The sequence below is a fragment of the Triturus cristatus genome, chromosome 6 (genome assembly GCF_964204655.1).
Source record: "Triturus cristatus chromosome 6, aTriCri1.1, whole genome shotgun sequence".
NCBI lineage: Eukaryota > Metazoa > Chordata > Amphibia > Caudata > Salamandridae > Triturus > Triturus cristatus.
Window position 1 is genome coordinate 1,745,894,067 of NC_140589.1, and position 20,634 is coordinate 1,745,914,700.

General features: G+C 43.1%; 1 protein-coding gene across 1 annotated transcript in view; it reads right to left on the minus strand.

The window, feature by feature from the left end:
* Positions 1-20,634, minus strand: part of LOC146821914 (pepsin A-like) — a 310,154-nt gene that overhangs the window by 71,740 nt on the left and 217,780 nt on the right. Inside the window, exon 6 of the mRNA XM_085609935.1 lies at positions 15,292-15,396. Coding sequence (XP_085466061.1) covers positions 15,292-15,396 — 105 coding nt within the window. The remainder of the gene's footprint in view (positions 1-15,291; positions 15,397-20,634) is intronic.

The window sequence follows — 20,634 nt, forward strand, 5'->3', positions numbered from 1 at the left end:
GTCGACGTAAGGGCTACGGTACCGGGGCGTGAGAAAGGGGAAAGAGTTAAAAGACTCGAACCGGACTGCCGGTTGCGAGTCCTCCTATCATGCGTTCATAAGAAGTCAAGGTCTTTAGTTTGCTGACAAATTAAATTCGAGTTGATAATTGTATCTGCATTAAGCCTCCGATATATATACTTCAAACCGAGAGGTGTCCCTTATACTTCTGTAGATAGTATGGAGCAGGCATTAATTAAGACAGTCAAACCTAATTACAATTTTACATATATTAACAAAAAACAAGAAATTCATAATGAAACATTTTAGCCATTAGGTAAACATCATCTGAATACGTAGAACAGTGTTGTACAGGAATAATGGTTAAACAATGTGTACAACAGAATGTATCAAATTACGCGTGGTAACCAAAGCTGGTTGGGTGTGGTACATGGTGGTTAAACATCATAGTCAGACAATATGTACAACAGAAATCAGCGTTACAAGGTAAGCTACCATAGCAATTAGACATTGGGTGTTGGTCATGACTAACTTATTAAGAGGCATATTTGACATACTAGGGCCCTGGTGACAACATGACCCATTATGTGTGTGTTCCACAAGGGTGGACTCATCCAAGGTTCATCCAATATTCATAATTGAGATCTGCTTACTGATTTCCTCAAATTCATTCAGACCCCTGGCGATCGTGTCCAGGGAGTGTATACACCTGCATTCTCGTTTGCTGAGTATACTATTGAAGTCACCACCTCTTGGGTTGGGTGTGACCTTCTCAATTACCCACCATCTCAGGCTATCTGCAGGGTGTTCAAAAGCAGAGAAATGGTCCACGAGGGGGGCACCTTGTGTCTTGCAGCGTATGCGGCTGCAGTGCTGCAGGATGCGACATTTAACTTTCTGAATTGTCTGGCCCACGTACATAAAGCCACATGGGCAGACAATGGCATAGAAAACTCCCATGGTATTACAGTTACTATGTACATTGAGTTGATATGTCTGATTATTATGTGAAAATTCCGTTATCTCTTTTGTCAGTGTACAGGCCTTACATGATCCACATTTATGGTGACCTCTAATCGGTGGAATTCCCCAAAGTGTATTTTGGTTTGCTGTACGAGGTGTGGGGAGTAGAGATTTAACTACATAATCTCTTATATTTTTGCCCTTCCTGAAAGCGTGTAAGGGTGGTGGCATATTACCCAAATCTTCCGCTATTAGGTGCCAATGTCGATTGATAGCCTTTTTTATAGCACTGCTTTTCGTGTTAAATGTCGTGACACATACTAGACGTTCATCCTTGATGTTTGTTCTAGGTTGTGGAGCTAGTAAGAACTCTCTATGGTTGTGCCAGGCCCGTTTACGTGCCTGTTTTAATAGTCTGATGGGGTATCCACGTTCTAAAAGTCTAGCTAGAAGACTTGCTGACTCATCAAAGTAATCCTCTTTTTTAGAGCAGTTCCTACGTAACCTCAGGAATTGACCAAAGGGTAAGTTATCCCTGAGGTTACGCGGATGGTGACTAGTGTAACGCAGTAGTGTATTTCGTTCACTGTTTTTTCTGTAGAGACTCGTGTGCAATTTGCCTGACTCTGACTTGATAATGATATCCAGGAAGTGTACCGCTTCTCTATTAGATTCTAGAGTAAATTGAATGTCAGCTGAGCATGTATTCAGCCAGTGGTGGAACGTAACCAATTGTTCATTGTTTCCTTGCCAAATGATTAGTACATCGTCGATGTAACGTCGCCAAAGTGCTATATTGGACCTATAAGGGTTGAGGTCACTGAAGACAAATTGATTTTCATAATCATTCATATAGATAATGGCCAGGTTGGGAGCGAAGCTTGCTCCCATCGCTACGCCTTTAGTCTGGTTGTAGAAACTACCTTGAAAGGTGAAGTAATTCCAGGTCATTGCGATCTTGAGTAGTGAGATTATGAACTCAGTGGGAACTTCATGTGGGGCAGGTCTGGTGTTAAGTGCCGATTCCATGCTGGTAAGTGCTGAATGTTGTGGAATATTAGTATAGAGGGACGTTATATCCATAGTGGCCAATAACTGTGTATTGGAGTCAAAAAGGCGTTCGTCCACTAATTGGATTGTTTGCATCGTGTCTCTGAGGTAGGTCGCAGTATTCTCAGCGATGGGTTTTAAAAATACATCTACGTATTTACATAAGGGCTCCAAAATTGACCCACATCCAGAGATGATTGGTCTGCCCGGTGGATCCTCCATACGCTTATGTATCTTTGGGAGGGTGTAAATAGTCGGTATTCTCGGGTGTTTGTTATTTAAATATTCATACTCAAGTTTGTTTAGAAAACCGGATTCTAAAGCCCGTTTTGTCACATCACTTATGATGTTACTTATCTCATGTGTGGGGTCCCTGCTGAGTTTAGTGTAATTACCTTCAACTGACAACTGTGCTAGGATCTCTTTTCTGTAATCATCCACGTTCTGAAGGACGATTGCACCGCCCTTATCCGCGGGCTTAATCACGATGTTGGTGTTCTTTTTCAGGGTTTCTAGGGCTTCTCGTTCTAGTTTGCTCACGTTATATTTCACATATTGTCTTTTAGTCAATATGGAGTCAACGTCCCTCATGACTACCTGTTTGTATGCCAACAATTTATGTGACATAAGGTGAGTAGGTGGGTTAAACTTAGAGGGTGGTCTAAGGCCACTGCCTGAGAAGACCGGGTTGTAGGGAGTCTTAAGAAAATAGTGTTTTAGGCGAATCTTCCTGAAGAATTGGTGCAGCTCAATTTTCAAGTTAAATGTGTTAGGCATGGAAGTTGGTACAAAGGAAAGGCCTTTTTCCAGGATTCCCTGTTCATTGGGTGTCAGTGTATGGCCTGATAAATTGACTATCGGGTTTTTGGGTACATGAGCTACCATCTGTAGTGCTGTCGTCGGGTCTGTATTTCTCCATGTGTCTCCTGTTGGAAGTGTATTTGTTTTTTCATTTGGCCCCTCCCCTGATTCCATGTTCCGCCTCTGGGGCCCCTGGGTCTGCCCCAGGGACGTCCCCGTCCTCGCTGTCCCCACCATGGTTCCTCCACTAAAAAAGGGGGCTGTTGACAGTTCTGCCCTGTAGGGGGTGCACCTGTGTTTGTACCTGAACTTGGACCTGCACGTTCTGTGTCACTGTCAGCGTTACTGCTGACTGATGATCCAGAGAAGGTTGCGTACCTTCTGAATCCACTCCTGCCTCTGCTAGAGAATGTGCCCTGTGGTTCCCTTACGTAGTAACCCTCCTGTAGGTATGGATAAGTAGCTCGTTTGTCATATACCTTGATGTCCCTGGCTACTTTGTCTAATTTGGTGGCTTGTGTGTAAATGTCAAATTCACGAATGGTTCTTTCCAGCCTTTCTAAAGCTTCTTTAGCATTAAGTAATGCCTTGTCCTCAATGATCTCTTTCTTCAGATCATGTATCTCTTTGGTTAGACGTTGCACTTCTTCCACCGCAGTTTCAATGCCAAGCACCATCCAGTGCCTGGAACAGTTATTTGACACAAAGCTAAAATTCTCTTTGAATTTTGGGTTATCAAGGAAGATGGCTGGTTCATTCCTTACTTGTAACCCTACAGGGATGACATTGGATTTTAGATATTTAGCTAGAGTGTGTCACACTAGTCACCATCCGCGTAACCTCAGGGATAACTTACCCTTTGGTCAATTCCTGAGGTTACGTAGGAACTGCTCTAAAAAAGAGGATTACTTTGATGAGTCGGCAAGTCTTCTAGCTAGACTTTTAGAACGTGGATACCCCATCAGACTATTAAAACAGGCACGTAAACGGGCCTGGCACAACCATAGAGAGTTCTTACTAGCTCCACAACCTAGAACAAACATCAAGGATGAACGTCTAGTATGTGTCACGACATTTAACACGAAAAGCAGTGCTATTAAAAAGGCTATAAATCGACATTGGCACCTAATAGCGGAAGATTTGGGTAATATGCCACCACCCTTACACGCTTTCAGGAAGGGCAAAAATATAAGAGATTATGTAGTTAAATCTCTACTCCCCACACCTCGTACAGCAAACCAAAATACACTTTGGGGAATTCCACCGATTAGAGGTCACCATAAATGTGGATCATGTAAGGCCTGTACACTGACAAAAGAGATAACGGAATTTTCACATAATAATCAGACATATCAACTCAATGTACATAGTAACTGTAATACCATGGGAGTTATCTATGCCATTGTCTGCCCATGTGGCTTTATGTACGTGGGCCAGACAATTCAGAAAGTTAAATGTCGCATCCTGCAGCACTGCAGCCGCATACGCTGCAAGACACAAGGTGCCCCCCTCGTGGACCATTTCTCTGCTTTTGAACACCCTGCAGATAGCCTGAGATGGTGGGTAATTGAGAAGGTCACACCCAACCCAAGAGGTGGTGACTTCAATAGTATACTCAGCAAACGAGAATGCAGGTGGATACACTCCCTGGACACGATCGCCAGGGGTCTGAATGAATTTGAGGAAATCAGTAAGCAGATCTCAATTATGAATATTGGATGAACCTTGGATGAGTCCACCCTTGTGGAACACACACATAATGGGTCATGTTGTCACCAGGGCCCTAGTATGTCAAATATGCCTCTTAATAAGTTAGTCATGACCAACACCCAATGTCTAATTGCTATGGTAGCTTACCTTGTAACGCTGATTTCTGTTGTACATATTGTCTGACTATGATGTTTAACCACCATGTACCACACCCAACCAGCTTTGGTTACCACGCGTAATTTGATACATTCTGTTGTACACATTGTTTAACCATTATTCCTGTACAACACTGTTCTACGTATTCAGATGATGTTTACCTAATGGCTAAAATGTTTCATTATGAATTTCTTGTTTTTTGTTAATATATGTAAAATTGTAATTAGGTTTGACTGTCTTAATTAATGCCTGCTCCATACTATCTACAGAAGTATAAGGGACACCTCTCGGTTTGAAGTATATATATCGGAGGCTTAATGCAGATACAATTATCAACTCGAATTTAATTTGTCAGCAAACTAAAGACCTTGACTTCTTATGAACGCATGATAGGAGGACTCGCAACCGGCAGTCCGGTTCGAGTCTTTTAACTCTTTCCCCTTTCTCACGCCCCGGTACAGTAGCCCTTACGTCGACGCCTCTTTTAAATAGACGTCCTCGCGGTGCGCGGTGATTAGTAGACGAACACAACGCGTTACGGATGGTTGCCGGATCTTAACGGCTAAGGTAATTTTAGCTTGTGTGGAACATCACCTGCTTCTTGTTAAGAGTACCTGGACACACTCGCCTTCTAACCACACTCCCCCCTTTTTATATATCCCCCATCCTTAGCCCGGGATTGACTCCAAACGTGGTGAAATAAGAACAAAAGAAACAAGTTTTGGAACGCAAGTGGGTGGCATCTCGCAACTGAGGTAACCCTCCTTTAATCTCATGCGTACATTTTACTAATTATAAGATTGGCTCCATTAATTGACAGCCGGTTCTTCATATTTACAGCCCCCACCAGCCCCACTGTGTGACACCTTACTAACGGAGGACAGCCATATGTGGTACACCACTGGATTTCCATTAAAGGGATTCGCTTCGCGCATTGCAGCGGGTAAGCCCTCCCTACCCCCTCACAGGCCTTCTTATGGGGTTTTTAATCATTTTCCCATGCAACACATGTTTACTTCAATCTCATTAATTTTAGGCAATCTACTAGGCCCAACCCTTCCAGGTTGTTCCCCAGTCCTGAGGAAGATCCGCAAGGCCAAGGTTCAAACCACCACTAGGCCACCAAGACGGATCGAAACGTCGACGCCCCATACATACATACCTGGGATACGCCTATCTGCCCACGTGCTCTATTAGAATTGGCTTCTAATGAATGTATAATCGTTTGATTTAATTAAAAACCGACACACGTGACCAGGTTCTTGCACTTGGATGGTGAATGATAACCAGTCCATTGCTTAACTTATTTAAATTTTTCTTATGTCACAACCTCTGAAATAATTCCCTCTTTCCTTTTTCACTTTCTTTACTCAAGCACCCTTACTATTTGCACGTTCCCCTTGGAACAACCTTGACACAATTGTTAATGGAAATTTTATAAAATCTTTGATAAAAAAGAATAAAAAGCTTTACTTACTGTGGATATTGTTTTGTTGCATGGTTGACCTTATGAGCAATACTGTATTGGATACTAAGAGCTACCAAAATAGATTATATGTAGCTCAGAATATGTGAATGATATCACTAAGTTAGGAACTACTACCTATTTTGATTTATGGTCCAGGACCATTGTTTTTCGTATTACATTGTACCCAGGTCCTTGACATTTTTGGGTTACCCCATTTTTTGTAATGGTTACCTTTGTGCAGGCAAGTCCTGCGAGGGTTTTATGTTAAATGTTGTATGTCAAATATTGTATGTCAATGAGTGATTTAAGTCTTATAGTTTCTTGTTAGCCATCACTGTAGCTACGGCTATATCTCTGACTAATATTACACGCATTATGTCAGATAAGGAAACCTTATCTTATAGCGAAGACTACATAGATAAATTATTGCAAGAACAGGAAGGCAACACTTTTCTGGGTAATACCACTACTAACATAGACCTGACACTCAATGAAAAAGTATCCAAATTAGAACGTCTAGAGAAGAAACTGATCAGAACACGTCTACATGGACACACTCTAGCTAAATATCTAAAATCCAATGTCATCCCTGTAGGGTTACAAGTAAGGAATGAACCAGCCATCTTCCTTGATAACCCAAAATTCAAAGAGAATTTTAGCTTTGTTTCAAATAACTGTTCCAGGCACTGGATGATGCTTGGCATTGAAACTGCGGTGGAAGAAGTGCAACGTCTAACCAAAGAGATACATGATCTGAAGAAAGAGATCATTGAGGACAAGGCATTACTTAATGCTAAAGAAGCTTTAGAAAGGCTGGAAAGAACCATTCGTGAATTTGACATTTACACACAAGCCACCAAATTAGACAAAGTAGCCAGGGACATCAAGGTATATGACAAACGAGCTACTTATCCATACCTACAGGAGGGTTACTACGTAAGGGAACCACAGGGCACATTCTCTAGCAGAGGCAGGAGTGGATTCAGAAGGTACGCAACCTTCTCTGGATCATCAGTCAGCAGTAACGCTGACAGTAACACAGAACGTGCAGGTCCAAGTTCAGGTACAAACACAGGTGCACCCCCTACAGGGCAGAACTATCAACAGCCCCCTTTTTTAGTGGAGGAACCATGGTGGGGACAGCGAGGACGGGGACGTCCCTGGGGCAGACCCAGGGGCCACAGAGGCGGAACATGGAATCAGGGGAGGGGCCAAATGAAAAAACAAATACACTTCCAACAGGAGACACATGGAGAAATACAGACCCGACGACAGCACTACAGATGGTAGCTCATGTACCCAAAAACCCGATAGTCAATTTATCAGGCCATACACTGACACCCAATGAACAGGGAATCCTGGAAAAAGGCCTTTCCTTTGTACCAACTTCCATGCCTAACACATTTAACTTGAAAATTGAGCTGCACCAATTCTTCAGGAAGATTCGCCTAAAACACTATTTTCTTAAGACTCCCTACAACCCGGTCTTCTCAGGCAGTGGCCTTAGACCACCCTCTAAGTTTAACCCACCTACTCACCTTATGTCACATAAATTGTTGGCATACGAACAGGTAGTCATGAGGGACGTTGACTCCATATTGACTAAAAGACAATATGTGAAATATAACGTGAGCAAACTAGAACGAGAAGCCCTAGAAACCCTGAAGAAGAACACCAACATCGTGATTAAGCCCGCGGATAAGGGCGGTGCAATCGTCCTTCAGAACGTGGATGATTACAGAAAAGAGATCCTAGCACAGTTGTCAGTTGAAGGTAATTACACTAAACTCAGCAGGGACCCCACACATGAGATAAGTAACATCATAAGTGATGTGACAAAACGGGCTTTAGAATCCGGTTTTCTAAACAAACTTGAGTATGAATATTTAAATAACAAACACCCGAGAATACCGACTATTTACACCCTCCCAAAGATACATAAGCGTATGGAGGATCCACCGGGCAGACCAATCATCTCTGGATGTGGGTCAATTTTGGAGCCCTTATGTAAATACGTAGATGTATTTTTAAAACCCATCGCTGAGAATACTGCGACCTACCTCAGAGACACGATGCAAACAATCCAATTAGTGGACGAACGCCTTTTTGACTCCAATACACAGTTATTGGCCACTATGGATATAACGTCCCTCTATACTAATATTCCACAACATTCAGCACTTACCAGCATGGAATCGGCACTTAACACCAGACCTGCCCCACATGAAGTTCCCACTGAGTTCATAATCTCACTACTCAAGATCGCAATGACCAGGAATTACTTCACCTTTCAAGGTAGTTTCTACAACCAGACTAAAGGCGTAGCGATGGGAGCAAGCTTCGCTCCCAACCTGGCCATTATCTATATGAATGATTATGAAAATCAATTTGTCTTCAGTGACCTCAACCCTTATAGGTCCAATATAGCACTTTGGCGACGTTACATCGACGATGTACTAATCATTTGGCAAGGAAACGATGAACAATTGGTTACGTTCCACCACTGGCTGAATACATGCTCAGCTGACATTCAATTTACTCTAGAATCTAATAGAGAAGCGGTACACTTCCTGGATATCATTATCAAGTCAGAGTCAGGCAAATTGCACACGAGTCTCTACAGAAAAAACAGTGAACGAAATACACTACTGCGTTACACTAGTCACCATCCGCGTAACCTCAGGGATAACTTACCCTTTGGTCAATTCCTGAGGTTACGTAGGAACTGCTCTAAAAAAGAGGATTACTTTGATGAGTCAGCAAGTCTTCTAGCTAGACTTTTAGAACGTGGATACCCCATCAGACTATTAAAACAGGCACGTAAACGGGCCTGGCACAACCATAGAGAGTTCTTACTAGCTCCACAACCTAGAACAAACATCAAGGATGAACGTCTAGTATGTGTCACGACATTTAACACGAAAAGCAGTGCTATTAAAAAGGCTATCAATTGACATTGGCACCTAATAGCGGAAGATTTGGGTAATATGCCACCACCCTTACACGCTTTCAGGAAGGGCAAAAATATAAGAGATTATGTAGTTAAATCTCTACTCCCCACACCTCGTACAGCAAACCAAAATACACTTTGGGGAATTCCACCGATTAGAGGTCACCATAAATGTGGATCATGTAAGGCCTGTACACTGACAAAAGAGATAACGGAATTTTCACATAATAATCAGACATATCAACTCAATGTACATAGTAACTGTAATACCATGGGAGTTATCTATGCCATTGTCTGCCCATGTGGCTTTATGTACGTGGGCCAGACAATTCAGAAAGTTAAATGTCGCATCCTGCAGCACTGCAGCCGCATACGCTGCAAGACACAAGGTGCCCCCCTCGTGGACCATTTCTCTGCTTTTGAACACCCTGCAGATAGCCTGAGATGGTGGGTAATTGAGAAGGTCACACCCAATCCAAGAGGTGGTGACTTCAATAGTATACTCAGCAAACGAGAATGCAGGTGGATACACTCCCTGGACACGATCGCCAGGGGTCTGAATGAATTTGAGGAAATCAGTAAGCAGATCTCAATTATGAATATTGGATGAACCTTGGATGAGTCCACCCTTGTGGAACACACACATAATGGGTCATGTTGTCACCAGGGCCCTAGTATGTCAAATATGCCTCTTAATAAGTTAGTCATGACCAACACCCAATGTCTAATTGCTATGGTAGCTTACCTTGTAACGCTGATTTCTGTTGTACATATTGTCTGACTATGATGTTTAACCACCATGTACCACACCCAACCAGCTTTGGTTACCACGCGTAATTTGATACATTCTGTTGTACACATTGTTTAACCATTATTCCTGTACAACACTGTTCTACGTATTCAGATGATGTTTACCTAATGGCTAAAATGTTTCATTATGAATTTCTTGTTTTTTGTTAATATATGTAAAATTGTAATTAGGTTTGACTGTCTTAATTAATGCCTGCTCCATACTATCTACAGAAGTATAAGGGACACCTCTCGGTTTGAAGTATATATATCGGAGGCTTAATGCAGATACAATTATCAACTCGAATTTAATTTGTCAGCAAACTAAAGACCTTGACTTCTTATGAACGCATGATAGGAGGACTCGCAACCGGCAGTCCGGTTCGAGTCTTTTAACTCTTTCCCCTTTCTCACGCCCCGGTACCGTAGCCCTTACGTCGACGCCTCTGTTAAATAGACGTCCTCGCGGTGCGCGGTGATTAGTAGACGAACACAACGCGTTACGGATGGTTGCCGGATCTTAATGGCTAAGGTAATTTTAGCTTGTGTGGAACATCACCTGCTTCTTGTTAAGAGTACCTGGACACACTCGCCTTCTAACCACACTCCCCCCTTTTTATATATCCCCATCCTTAGCCCGGGATTGACTCCAAACGTGGTGAAATAAGAACAAAAGAAACAAGTTTTGGAACGCAAGTGGGTGGCATCTCGCAACTGAGGTAACCCTCCTTTAATCTCATGCGTACATTTTACTAATTATAAGATTGGCTCCATTAATTGACAGCCGGTTCTTCATATTTACAGCCCCCACCAGCCCCACTGTGTGACACCTTACTAACGGAGGACAGCCATATGTGGTACACCACTGGATTTCCATTAAAGGGATTCGCTTCGCGCATTGCAGCGGGTAAGCCCTCCCTACCCCCTCACAGGCCTTCTTACGGGGTTTTTAATCATTTTCCCATGCAACACATGTTTACTTCAATCTCATTAATTTTAGGCAATCTACTAGGCCCAACCCTTCCAGGTTGTTCCCCAGTCCTGAGGAAGATCCGCAAGGCCAAGGTTCAAACCACCACTAGGCCACCAAGACGGATCGAAACGTCGACGCCCCATACATACATACCTGGGATACGCCTATCTGCCCACGTGCTCTATTAGAATTGGCTTCTAATGAATCTATAATCGTTTGATTTAATTAAAAACCGACACACGTGACCAGGTTCTTGCACTTGGATGGTGAATGATAACCAGTCCATTGCTTAACTTATTTAAATTTTTCTTATGTCACAACCTCTGAAATAATTCCCTCTTTCCTTTTTCACTTTCTTTACTCAAGCACCCTTACTATTTGCACGTTCCCCTTGGAACAACCTTGACACAATTGTTAATGGAAATTTTATAAAATCTTTGATAAAAAAGAATAAAAAGCTTTACTTACTGTGGATATTGTTTTGTTGCATGGTTGACCTTATGAGCAATACTGTATTGGATACTAAGAGCTACCAAAATAGATTATATGTAGCTCAGAATATGTGAATGATATCACTAAGTTAGGAACTACTACCTATTTTGATTTATGGTCCAGGACCATTGTTTTTCGTATTGCATAAGTGGAATGGGCACGTTGTTAAAAAGATATAGAAGTTTGGGGAGTATGAAAATTTTTATAAGGGAATTGCGGCCCATCAGGGATAGCAGCAGGCTCCTCACCCTCTGGGTGTAATCCTCTGCTTTGGTCATAACCACTCCACAGTTCTCAAGAAAAACTGCAGTTTTGTCTCTGCTGATCCAGATACCCAAGTACTTCAGAGACATATAGGTCCAGGGCAGGGGAAAATCCAGATCCCTTTCATGTGCAGCTGTGTCAACAGAAAATTTGTGGATTCATTGCAGTTTATTGTTCTAGCAGATAGACTTTATAAGAGCATGAATTCCCTGATAACTGGAGGGAGGTTCTGGGCTGGGTCATTGAGATGTAAAGTGATGCCATCTGCATAGAGGGACACCACTATATTCCGTCGTGAAAACGCAAGGCCATGGTGGCTATGTATTTGGCAAATCGAACACGCCAAGGGTTCTGAGGCTAAGGGATAAAGAAGAGGCAAGGGACATCCCTAGGCGCATGCCCTTTTCGATGGTGAAGGGGTCAGAGAATAGTCTGTTTACTCTAATTCTGGTTCTGAGGCCAGAGTAAAGCAGTCGTATTAGGTTTAGGAATGTTTTCCGAAGTCCCAGTCTGGCCAACACTGTGAAGAAGTACCCCCACTCCAAGGAGTCTAAAAAGACAGCCACCGACTCGTGGTCCGGCTGGAGCTGGTGCATTAGGGCAAAAAGCGTGTGAAGGTTGGGCGATGCGGATCTCCCTGGAATAAATCCTGCTTGATCTGACAGAATCAGGTCTGGAATTAGCAGTAGCAGATGGTTTGCGAGGAATTTTGCCATGTCTGTGTTATAAGAGAGAGTGGTCAATAAGAGGCCAAGTAGGATGTTGGTTTGCCAGGATTCAGAAGAGTGATTATTGTGGATTCACAGAGGGAAGAGGGGAGAACCAGATCCCACGCATATAAGCCTTAAAAGCCTCCCAGACTGTTCCCGCCGACTCCACATAGGTCTCATTGTCATAAAAGTAGTTGAGGACTTCAGTTTGTATATCACTTTTAACGGCGGGGTCTAATAGGGCTGTGGGCATTGTGCACCTGATAAAGGTATGGTGATTGGATTTAGGTATGTCTAGACATAGCTTAATAGGTGAGTTGTCTGACAAAGTATGAGGGAGAGATTCAGTCGAATAGATCCAATTGCAAACATCACGTGTACCCAGCCAATAGTCCAGTCGTGACCATGAACTATGTGCAATAGAAATGTGTATACCTTCCCAGAGGGGGGGTTGTCTATGCCTCTAGATACCCACTAGCCCACACGTATTTTCAGTATGTCGGTGAGGGCAAGGGTAGCTGTGTGGTGTGCATGTGTTGCGGTGTTGGAGAAGTCTAGTTTCTTATAGAGCACAAAGGAAAGTGAGAAGCCAGCCACCTATGATGAATTGAAGTATATTGTATCTGCTGTAGGTGTCTGTCTCCTCATGGAGGAGGCTGAAGGGCAGGCCACGGTGCACCAGAACAGCAAAGCCCTGGGCATAAGGTGAGTAATTGGCCCATGATCGCTCCACTTCTGTGCAAACGTGTAGATCAAGAGTTGTTTCCATTGAACTTTTGAATGATATGGTATAAGTTTATCATGAAGCACTCATTCAAGAACACGTGTCAATAGTCCATTGCAACAACACAATGTGGAGAATCCTTGACTTTGGTCTTTCACCGGTGAGGTTGGTAAACAAATATAAATATAAATATAAATATGCAATAATGTATGACTACTTGAGTTTTTGATTTAGCCTGTACAAAATGTATAAATAATGTTTTATATAAAAAATGGTCTAAGGCTAGCAAGTCAAGAAATATATATGAATTTTGTTGTACTGTGCAAAATCAATGCAACTATGTGCTCAGTAACTATTGGTTTGTGATGATTAGCGTGTTTTTTATATTTTTTCTTACATTGTATTTATTTGTGTAGGGATTATATGTAACCCACACTGTTTGTATGAAAGAGTAATGTAAGCTATGTCTGTGTATGTTTACGCAGAATTGTTCTCTTCAGTCAGAAGATCTTGAATAAAGAATTGCAAAAATTAAGAAAATGACCTCTTGGTTCATCTATCTGATTGAAAACTGGAGGGGCACCACTTGAAGGATCAGGACATATTCAGGTGGGGTCCAGTTGCGAGTTCCAGATGGCTGGAGCCTTTTCTGTCCATGAAGCTCTGATCAGGGATACAGGCAACTAGGCTTTGGGGTCACTATAGAAGTCTTGGGTTCAAGCAGCAGGGCAGTGCCCTCAGGGCAGCTGGACTGACTTCCTGGTGCAGCAAGGCAGTCCTCTGAAGTACACAGGCCACAGGCAGCAGGGCAGTTCTATGAGAATCCTTTTGCATGTCCAGAAGTGAACTGTAACGTGGGCGTGAGGGTCTTATTTTTATATATGGTGTCCCCTTCGAAGTGGGAGTAGCTTCTGGAGTCCCGCACACACAGAAGTGTTTGGAATTTCCTGCAAGTAGGCCTGTGCACTGACCCTCCCTCCCATCCTGCCCTGGACGAACCACCCAGGAAACAGGCTGAAGGCACCAAATGGCTAGGACAAGAAAATGCCAACATTCTAAAAGTGCTGCAGCAATTTTCTAAAAGTGTCATTTTCAGCATTTGGACTTAAAATGTGACTTTACCATTAAAGAGGGTTTTAAATTACAATTCTTTAAAGACCAAACTCAACATTCTTACATACTCCAATCCAAAGTTATTACTTATTAAATGTAATAAGGTAGCCCAATTGTATCCTACGGGAGAGGTAAGTCTTGTAGTAATGAAAAATAAATGTAAGAGTTTTTCACTGCCAGGACATGTAAAACGTTCAAACACATGTCCAATGTTTTAAAAACTCTGCACTCTGTACAATGGGCTCTTTAGGGGCTACTCTGTGGGTGACATATGTATTAAGAAGGAAGGTAAAGGCTTGGCAAAATGTGTATTTTGGCACGTCAGAATGGCAGTTTAAAACTCCACAAACAGGCTGTAATGGAAGGCCTGAGACAAGTTTTATAAGGCTACTTAAGTGGGTGACACAATTAGTGCTGCAGGCCCACTAGTAGCATTTAATTTAGCAGCCCTGGGTACCAATTTACTGGGTACTTATAAGTAAATTAAATCTGCTAATTGGGTGGATGCCAATTGCACCATGTTTAAAGGAGACAACACAGGCCATTTAGCGCTGGTTAGCAGTGGTAAAGTTCACAGAGTCCTAAGAGCAAACAAAAATGGTTTCAGAAAATAGGAGAGGTGACGGTGAGGGCAAAATGTTTGGGGGTGACCCTGCAGAGAGGGTTAAGTCCAACACTTGTCAATACCCTTTAGATTTTAAACTCGAGCAGCAGCTTTCTAACACAACTGCCAGCATTGGAGAAATATCGCCAGGTGACCACCTAGCGACTGAAAATTGCACTAGGGGATGCCAAATTCGCTTGCTCTCGCCAACTTACTGTTTTCCACCCACATGTGAGAAGAAACACCACCATGTTGCGGTTTGTGGAAGTTGGCTGGAACTCCACATTACAAGTGTAACGCGGAGTGGACAAAATTCCACTAATTCCACTGGCAAAGCGAAATATATTGCCCACCCCTAATAAATATTGTCCCAGCATCTTTAGTACCCAGCTTCACACACATTGCCTTAGACAAAGATGCAAAAAATCGATATTCATACTCAACACAGAAAATCGCTTTGCTAAAATAAAGCTTGACCTATTGTTGTTGTCAATTCATGCTTAACGGTATGGATGCAACAGTACCTGTCCAGGGTTATTTGCCAATAGTATTGATCACTAACAGGCACCCATGTTAGATTTCTTGAGTCATATCCTCCGAAGGTCAGCACACTCCCAACCTCTGAGTTACTGGGGAGATAAGAAAACATTAATGAGCGGATGCCAAGGGCCAAGAGGTCAAGCTTACATGACAGCCGAACTTATAGTAACCACTGTCTTTCCCCCAACTTAAAATATACTACAACCAATCCCAGTCTCTAAGACATATATACATTTGCATGCTCAAATGGCTCAACTTTGCAAAAAGTGAAACAATGAAGCATTCAATGCACAGTATTACCAACTTCATTCCACTTGATCAACACAAAGCAATAAATAATCTCAGACCTAGAATTGATCCCTCTGCAATTCCACACAACTTGGTAGAACCTCCAGAGTGGTGTTTGTCTCAACTCATCGCCTCTTTTTTTACTTTTGAAGACATACGAAGAGCTATAAATCGGTTACAACCAGGGAAAGCTCCCGGTCCTAAGAAAATACCAGGGATCTTTATCGCTCTGAGCCAGGTGTATGGGCTCCCTATCATAGTAAATGATAAAATAGAATCATGGTAGAGGTTGGTGTCTCACTTCCTGGTGAGGAGCGGAAATCATACCTGTGTACAAAAAAGGGGACAGGGGCAGCCCTGGCAACTACCACCCCATCAGTTTGAGGCGTTCTGCCTTCATGTCTCAGACAAACTGAAAGATTTGAGACGTAAACTGAGTCACTGCCCCCCTTAAAAGCAGGTTTTCATTCCAGAGTCAGCACTATAGATCGGATATTCGGATTTATTTTAATCTGTTGGAAAATATCTATGGCTGACTAAGGACCAAATTGTGGTAAATTTAAATTACCTGTACTTAATTTATGCGGTAAAGTTCAATAAGGATAACTCAGAATAAATAAGAGGCAGAATCCGTGATATTTGAGGTTTTAAAAGGGGTTTTATTCCTTACAAAGGAATTGGTTCGAACCAGGCAATCGGGTTCCGTCACCACGAAGGTTCGGGAAGGGATCGAGCATACTTTATTGACAGGTTATCATATATATAGTCAATGCATTACAGTAAAGGCAGATGCAGAAGGCGTAACAGTTGAGAGGAGAGATAAGAATACACATACGTAATGAAAAAGGCGTTACAATAGGCGTGCATAAGGGCGTGTACTAGAAACGTCATTATGAGGATGTCACTGGTGGGTGGATCCATAAGAGAATCCTGCAATGTCAGCAGAAATACATGGCAGAGATGCGCGTACAGCAGCATGACGTGTGATTGACGTGTAACTGGAGGGTGAAGGGGACTTGACATTTAGCCCCACATGAGGAGACAGAAGTCTGGGATGTCAGAACAACCTAATCCCAAATCGTATCTAATATCTTGTGTTTAAGGAACTGTATTATCTGGAAGGAAAGGTCTCTCGGGCAGAGGCTATCCTATACTGACTGCTAGTGCGTGTATAAGCGTCTACGTGTCTACATGAGATGCGAGGGAGCATGGGCCTACCATGGTAACAGGAGCTATGAATTACTTGCACGGAGACAGTAAGGCCGGGCCCTTTGCTCTGCAGCTGAAGGAATGTTTACCTAAACTACTAGACAGGAATGTATTTTTCGAGGAACGGAGCAGATAACTTGAAGGCTAAGTACAGTCTTGGCAGGCAACAGGCCGAGCCGGGCACCGTTAGCCTCGCAGGGAGTAAGACAAAGGTCATGGATACAGATGCAGGTCCAGGCTGGAGCATTCAGAGGCAGAAGGCAGGAAAAGGCTCGATGGCAGAATTCAGGCCTAACTTGCCAGAGCTGAAAAACGTGAAAGGTACACCATATAAAGACGGTGGCAAGGCATACTTAGGAACGGAATATTTGACCCATTCATGGTGGATCTGAAAGAGGACATGTTAACGTTGGACGCAAATGTATTTGCGTCTTCATAGCTGGAAGTGGAGGGAACATACATGTACTTGTAGCACGTACATGGAGCCGTTGGGGTCTAACATAGGGGACACAATTGATCATAAAAATTCATATTTCCTCATTCCCTCCTTGTCCCCTACGGACCCTTCATGATATATCGATCCTCATGAATCCATCAATCTGTTCATGTAACATCATTTGCTCTTCTTTCTTCTTACGGGATTTTGAATGAGAACTTGAATGTGGAATACATGATGTGGCACACAGGCCGCAAATCGCTGGCCCACATTGTAGACACAGGCAACAACTGAATACTATGAGAAGGGCAATACCTAGGAAGGATAGGACTTTCCATCCCCAGGCTGACAACACACTCCAGAACCAACCGGACCACGTCCAGGTGCCTGGATTCTGGTATATCTGACTTGCAATCTCATGAAGACGAGTTATGGCTTTATATACTGATGGCGCGTTTTCTGGAATGAAAACACAGCAACTCGATCCGATGACTCTACAGGCTCCGCCCCTATCGGCCAGGATGACGTCAAGGACAAGACGATTTTTGGAGAACAACAATCCGCATCGCAGACTGCTCCTCCGTTAAGTTGCCTAGGGCAGAAGTAGTTTCATTCACTACTGCTTCAAGGGTTCTGGTTAATTTGCGTATCAGTTTACTATTAGAGACAACACCTATGTAGGGAAAGAGACCTTTATTGAAGTCTGTGTATTGTTCCCATGCTGTTTCTGTGTAGTCGACAATCAGGAGATCTCTCTGGGGTCTATTGTGTACTAGATGGGTATTTCTATGATAATCAGGAGGGGCTAGGAAAACAGGTGGCAGAAGGAATGCAATGTAACAGGTACCATCCCAATCTAGAGGTAAACGTATATATGCGGTATGACCACAAATGAAGTAGGAATGACGGGAAGCTCTAAATGTAGACTTGCCTTGATCACTGAATTCGATCACAGTAGTACATTTACTATGACCCAGGTGTACTGAACCATTCTTTCTTGCACATAATTCACCTTTGACTGGTAATACTGACATAGCAGGCAAGACTGGTGCAGCTTCGGATTCTACGTTCAGAATCATGAGGTTAAGTGTAAAGTTACCTAATCCATATACTTCATTTTCTAGATCAGTTCCTGTCCTTTTGGGAAGTCCCTCTTTGTTAGGGTAGCAGGCTTTAAGCAAAACTAAGTTCAGGTTTCCCCATACCCAGTTGCCCTGGTAAACTACGGTATCTGAATCTAAAGAATTTATCAAACTAAACCATGCACCACAGGAACCATTGTGTGTGAACGGATACGGAAAGAGGGGCAGAACTCCCTTGTATTTCTGGTAGGGAGGGAGTCGGCCACATATCCAACAATTTGTAGCGTTGTTGGTCTGATGGGAGTGATGTAACATACTAATGAATGTGTTGTTGCGCAGCGCAAGTCTGTAGGGCAACTCATGCGGAGGTAATTCGCTAAAAGAGTGTTCGGCAGTAACATTGAAAGCAGAATGTGCACGCTTGAAAATAGGGTAGTATATGTGCAACAGTATACTTGCAGCAATAATCAGAAGATTTAGAAAAAACATAATCAATAATGTCACTATACAGTGACTACGAAGTGATTTACAATATGCACGTTTCTTGAGCTGTTGCTGTCTATCTCTCTCTTTATTTCGGTCTAGAGGATACATGTCAGAAACTAATTTAACCGATTCACCTAGAAGAGGACTTAAACAATTAAATTGTCTGACTTGCTAGACCTTAGTTTCAGTTTATATTCCTGGGAAGCAGTTTTCTCGACCAGGGGGAGTTTCGAGTCAGTCTGTGGAGGAGGGCAGGGCTGAGAGTTCAAATCAGAAGGTAGTCCGTGAAATTTCTTGATGTGGCTCGAGTGCAGCCAACCCTTGCGACCCTTAATCTTCACTGCGGTCCTCGTGGTCAGAAGTACTAATTTCGGCGTTTGCCAGCGAGGCTCCAGCGGGCTCCTCCTGTCGAAATTTCTTATAAACACGTAATCACCGGGAACCACTTCATGGGGCTTCACCTCGGTGTTGTCGGGAAAGGCTGCAGCTACCTGTGAACGGCAAGATTGTAGTGCAGACATCAAGGAAGCAAGGTAATCTGTCAGCATATTACAATCAACATCAGTGATTTTACGAGGTATAGGCGTCCCCCACATATTTGGTGGCCTACCGAAGACCACCTCGTACGGGGATAGCCCTGTTCGAGAATGTGCTATCATTCTCATGTAAAAGAGCGCAACTGGTAAAGCTACTATCCAGTCGACGCCTTTCTCTCTGCATATTTTAGAAAGTCGAATTTTCAGAGTCTGATTATGACGCTCCACGAGACCTGCTGCCTCGGGATGCCGGACACAGTGGAATTTCCACTGATGGCCTAACAGGAGTGTAATGTGTTTCACTAGCTCGGATGAGAACGGCTGACCGTTATCTGAGTACACGATACGGGGCAAACCATACCGTGGGAAGAATTCACGAACCAGCTGCTTGGCAGTGGTCGGAGCAGTGTAATCTGGGACTGGATATGCTTCTGTCCATCGGGAAAGTGCGCATACAACTACGAGGACATATTTGAATCCTCGACAACGTTCCATCTGGATATAATCCATCTGGAGGACTTCAAAAGGGTGATCGGGAGGTTGAAATCCACCTTGCTCTACAGGAATGCCTTTACCTGGGTTGAACTGACAACAAATCATGCAAGTACGCACTTTCTGTTTGGCTGCTGCTCGTAAGTGTTTATTGAACCAAATGTTTCGAATACTGTCTAGCATAGCTTTCTCTCCTAGATGCGCTGGACTATGTATTGTGTTAACGATAACTTGAACCATGGAGTCGGGGAGAAACCATGTAGATTTTCCCTTCGTCATCCATCCCTGATCTGTTTGGATCCCTCCTTGTTCAGTCCATTTCTTGATTTCCTCTGGTGTAGCATGTGTCTGTATGTCAATTACATCAAGGGCGGTATCCCTAACTGTCATGCAGTGTGTCGATGTCGGAACTATTGTCTTTGTCAAGTCAGTTGCATGAGTCCGATTCTGCGCTGTTTGCTTAGCTGTTCGGTCTGCCAGGTCGTTACCCTGGGAAATGATATCGGTGACTTTTGTATGGGCCTTGCACTTCATGATAGATATCGCAGTAGGCAGATGTATTGCATCTAGCAGAGCTTGAATGAGGGGACCGTGTTGAATGTTGGCACCATGAGAAGTTAAATAACCTCTCTCTCGCCAGAGGACTCCGAAGTCGTGTACAACTCCGAATGCATAACGTGAATCTGTGTATATGTTAACTCTCTTATTTTTGGCTTGAATACAGGCTTGTGTCAGAGCGATGAGCTCTGCTGCTTGAGCTGACAAGGTGTCAATACAATTCGTTTCAATAACTTCGGT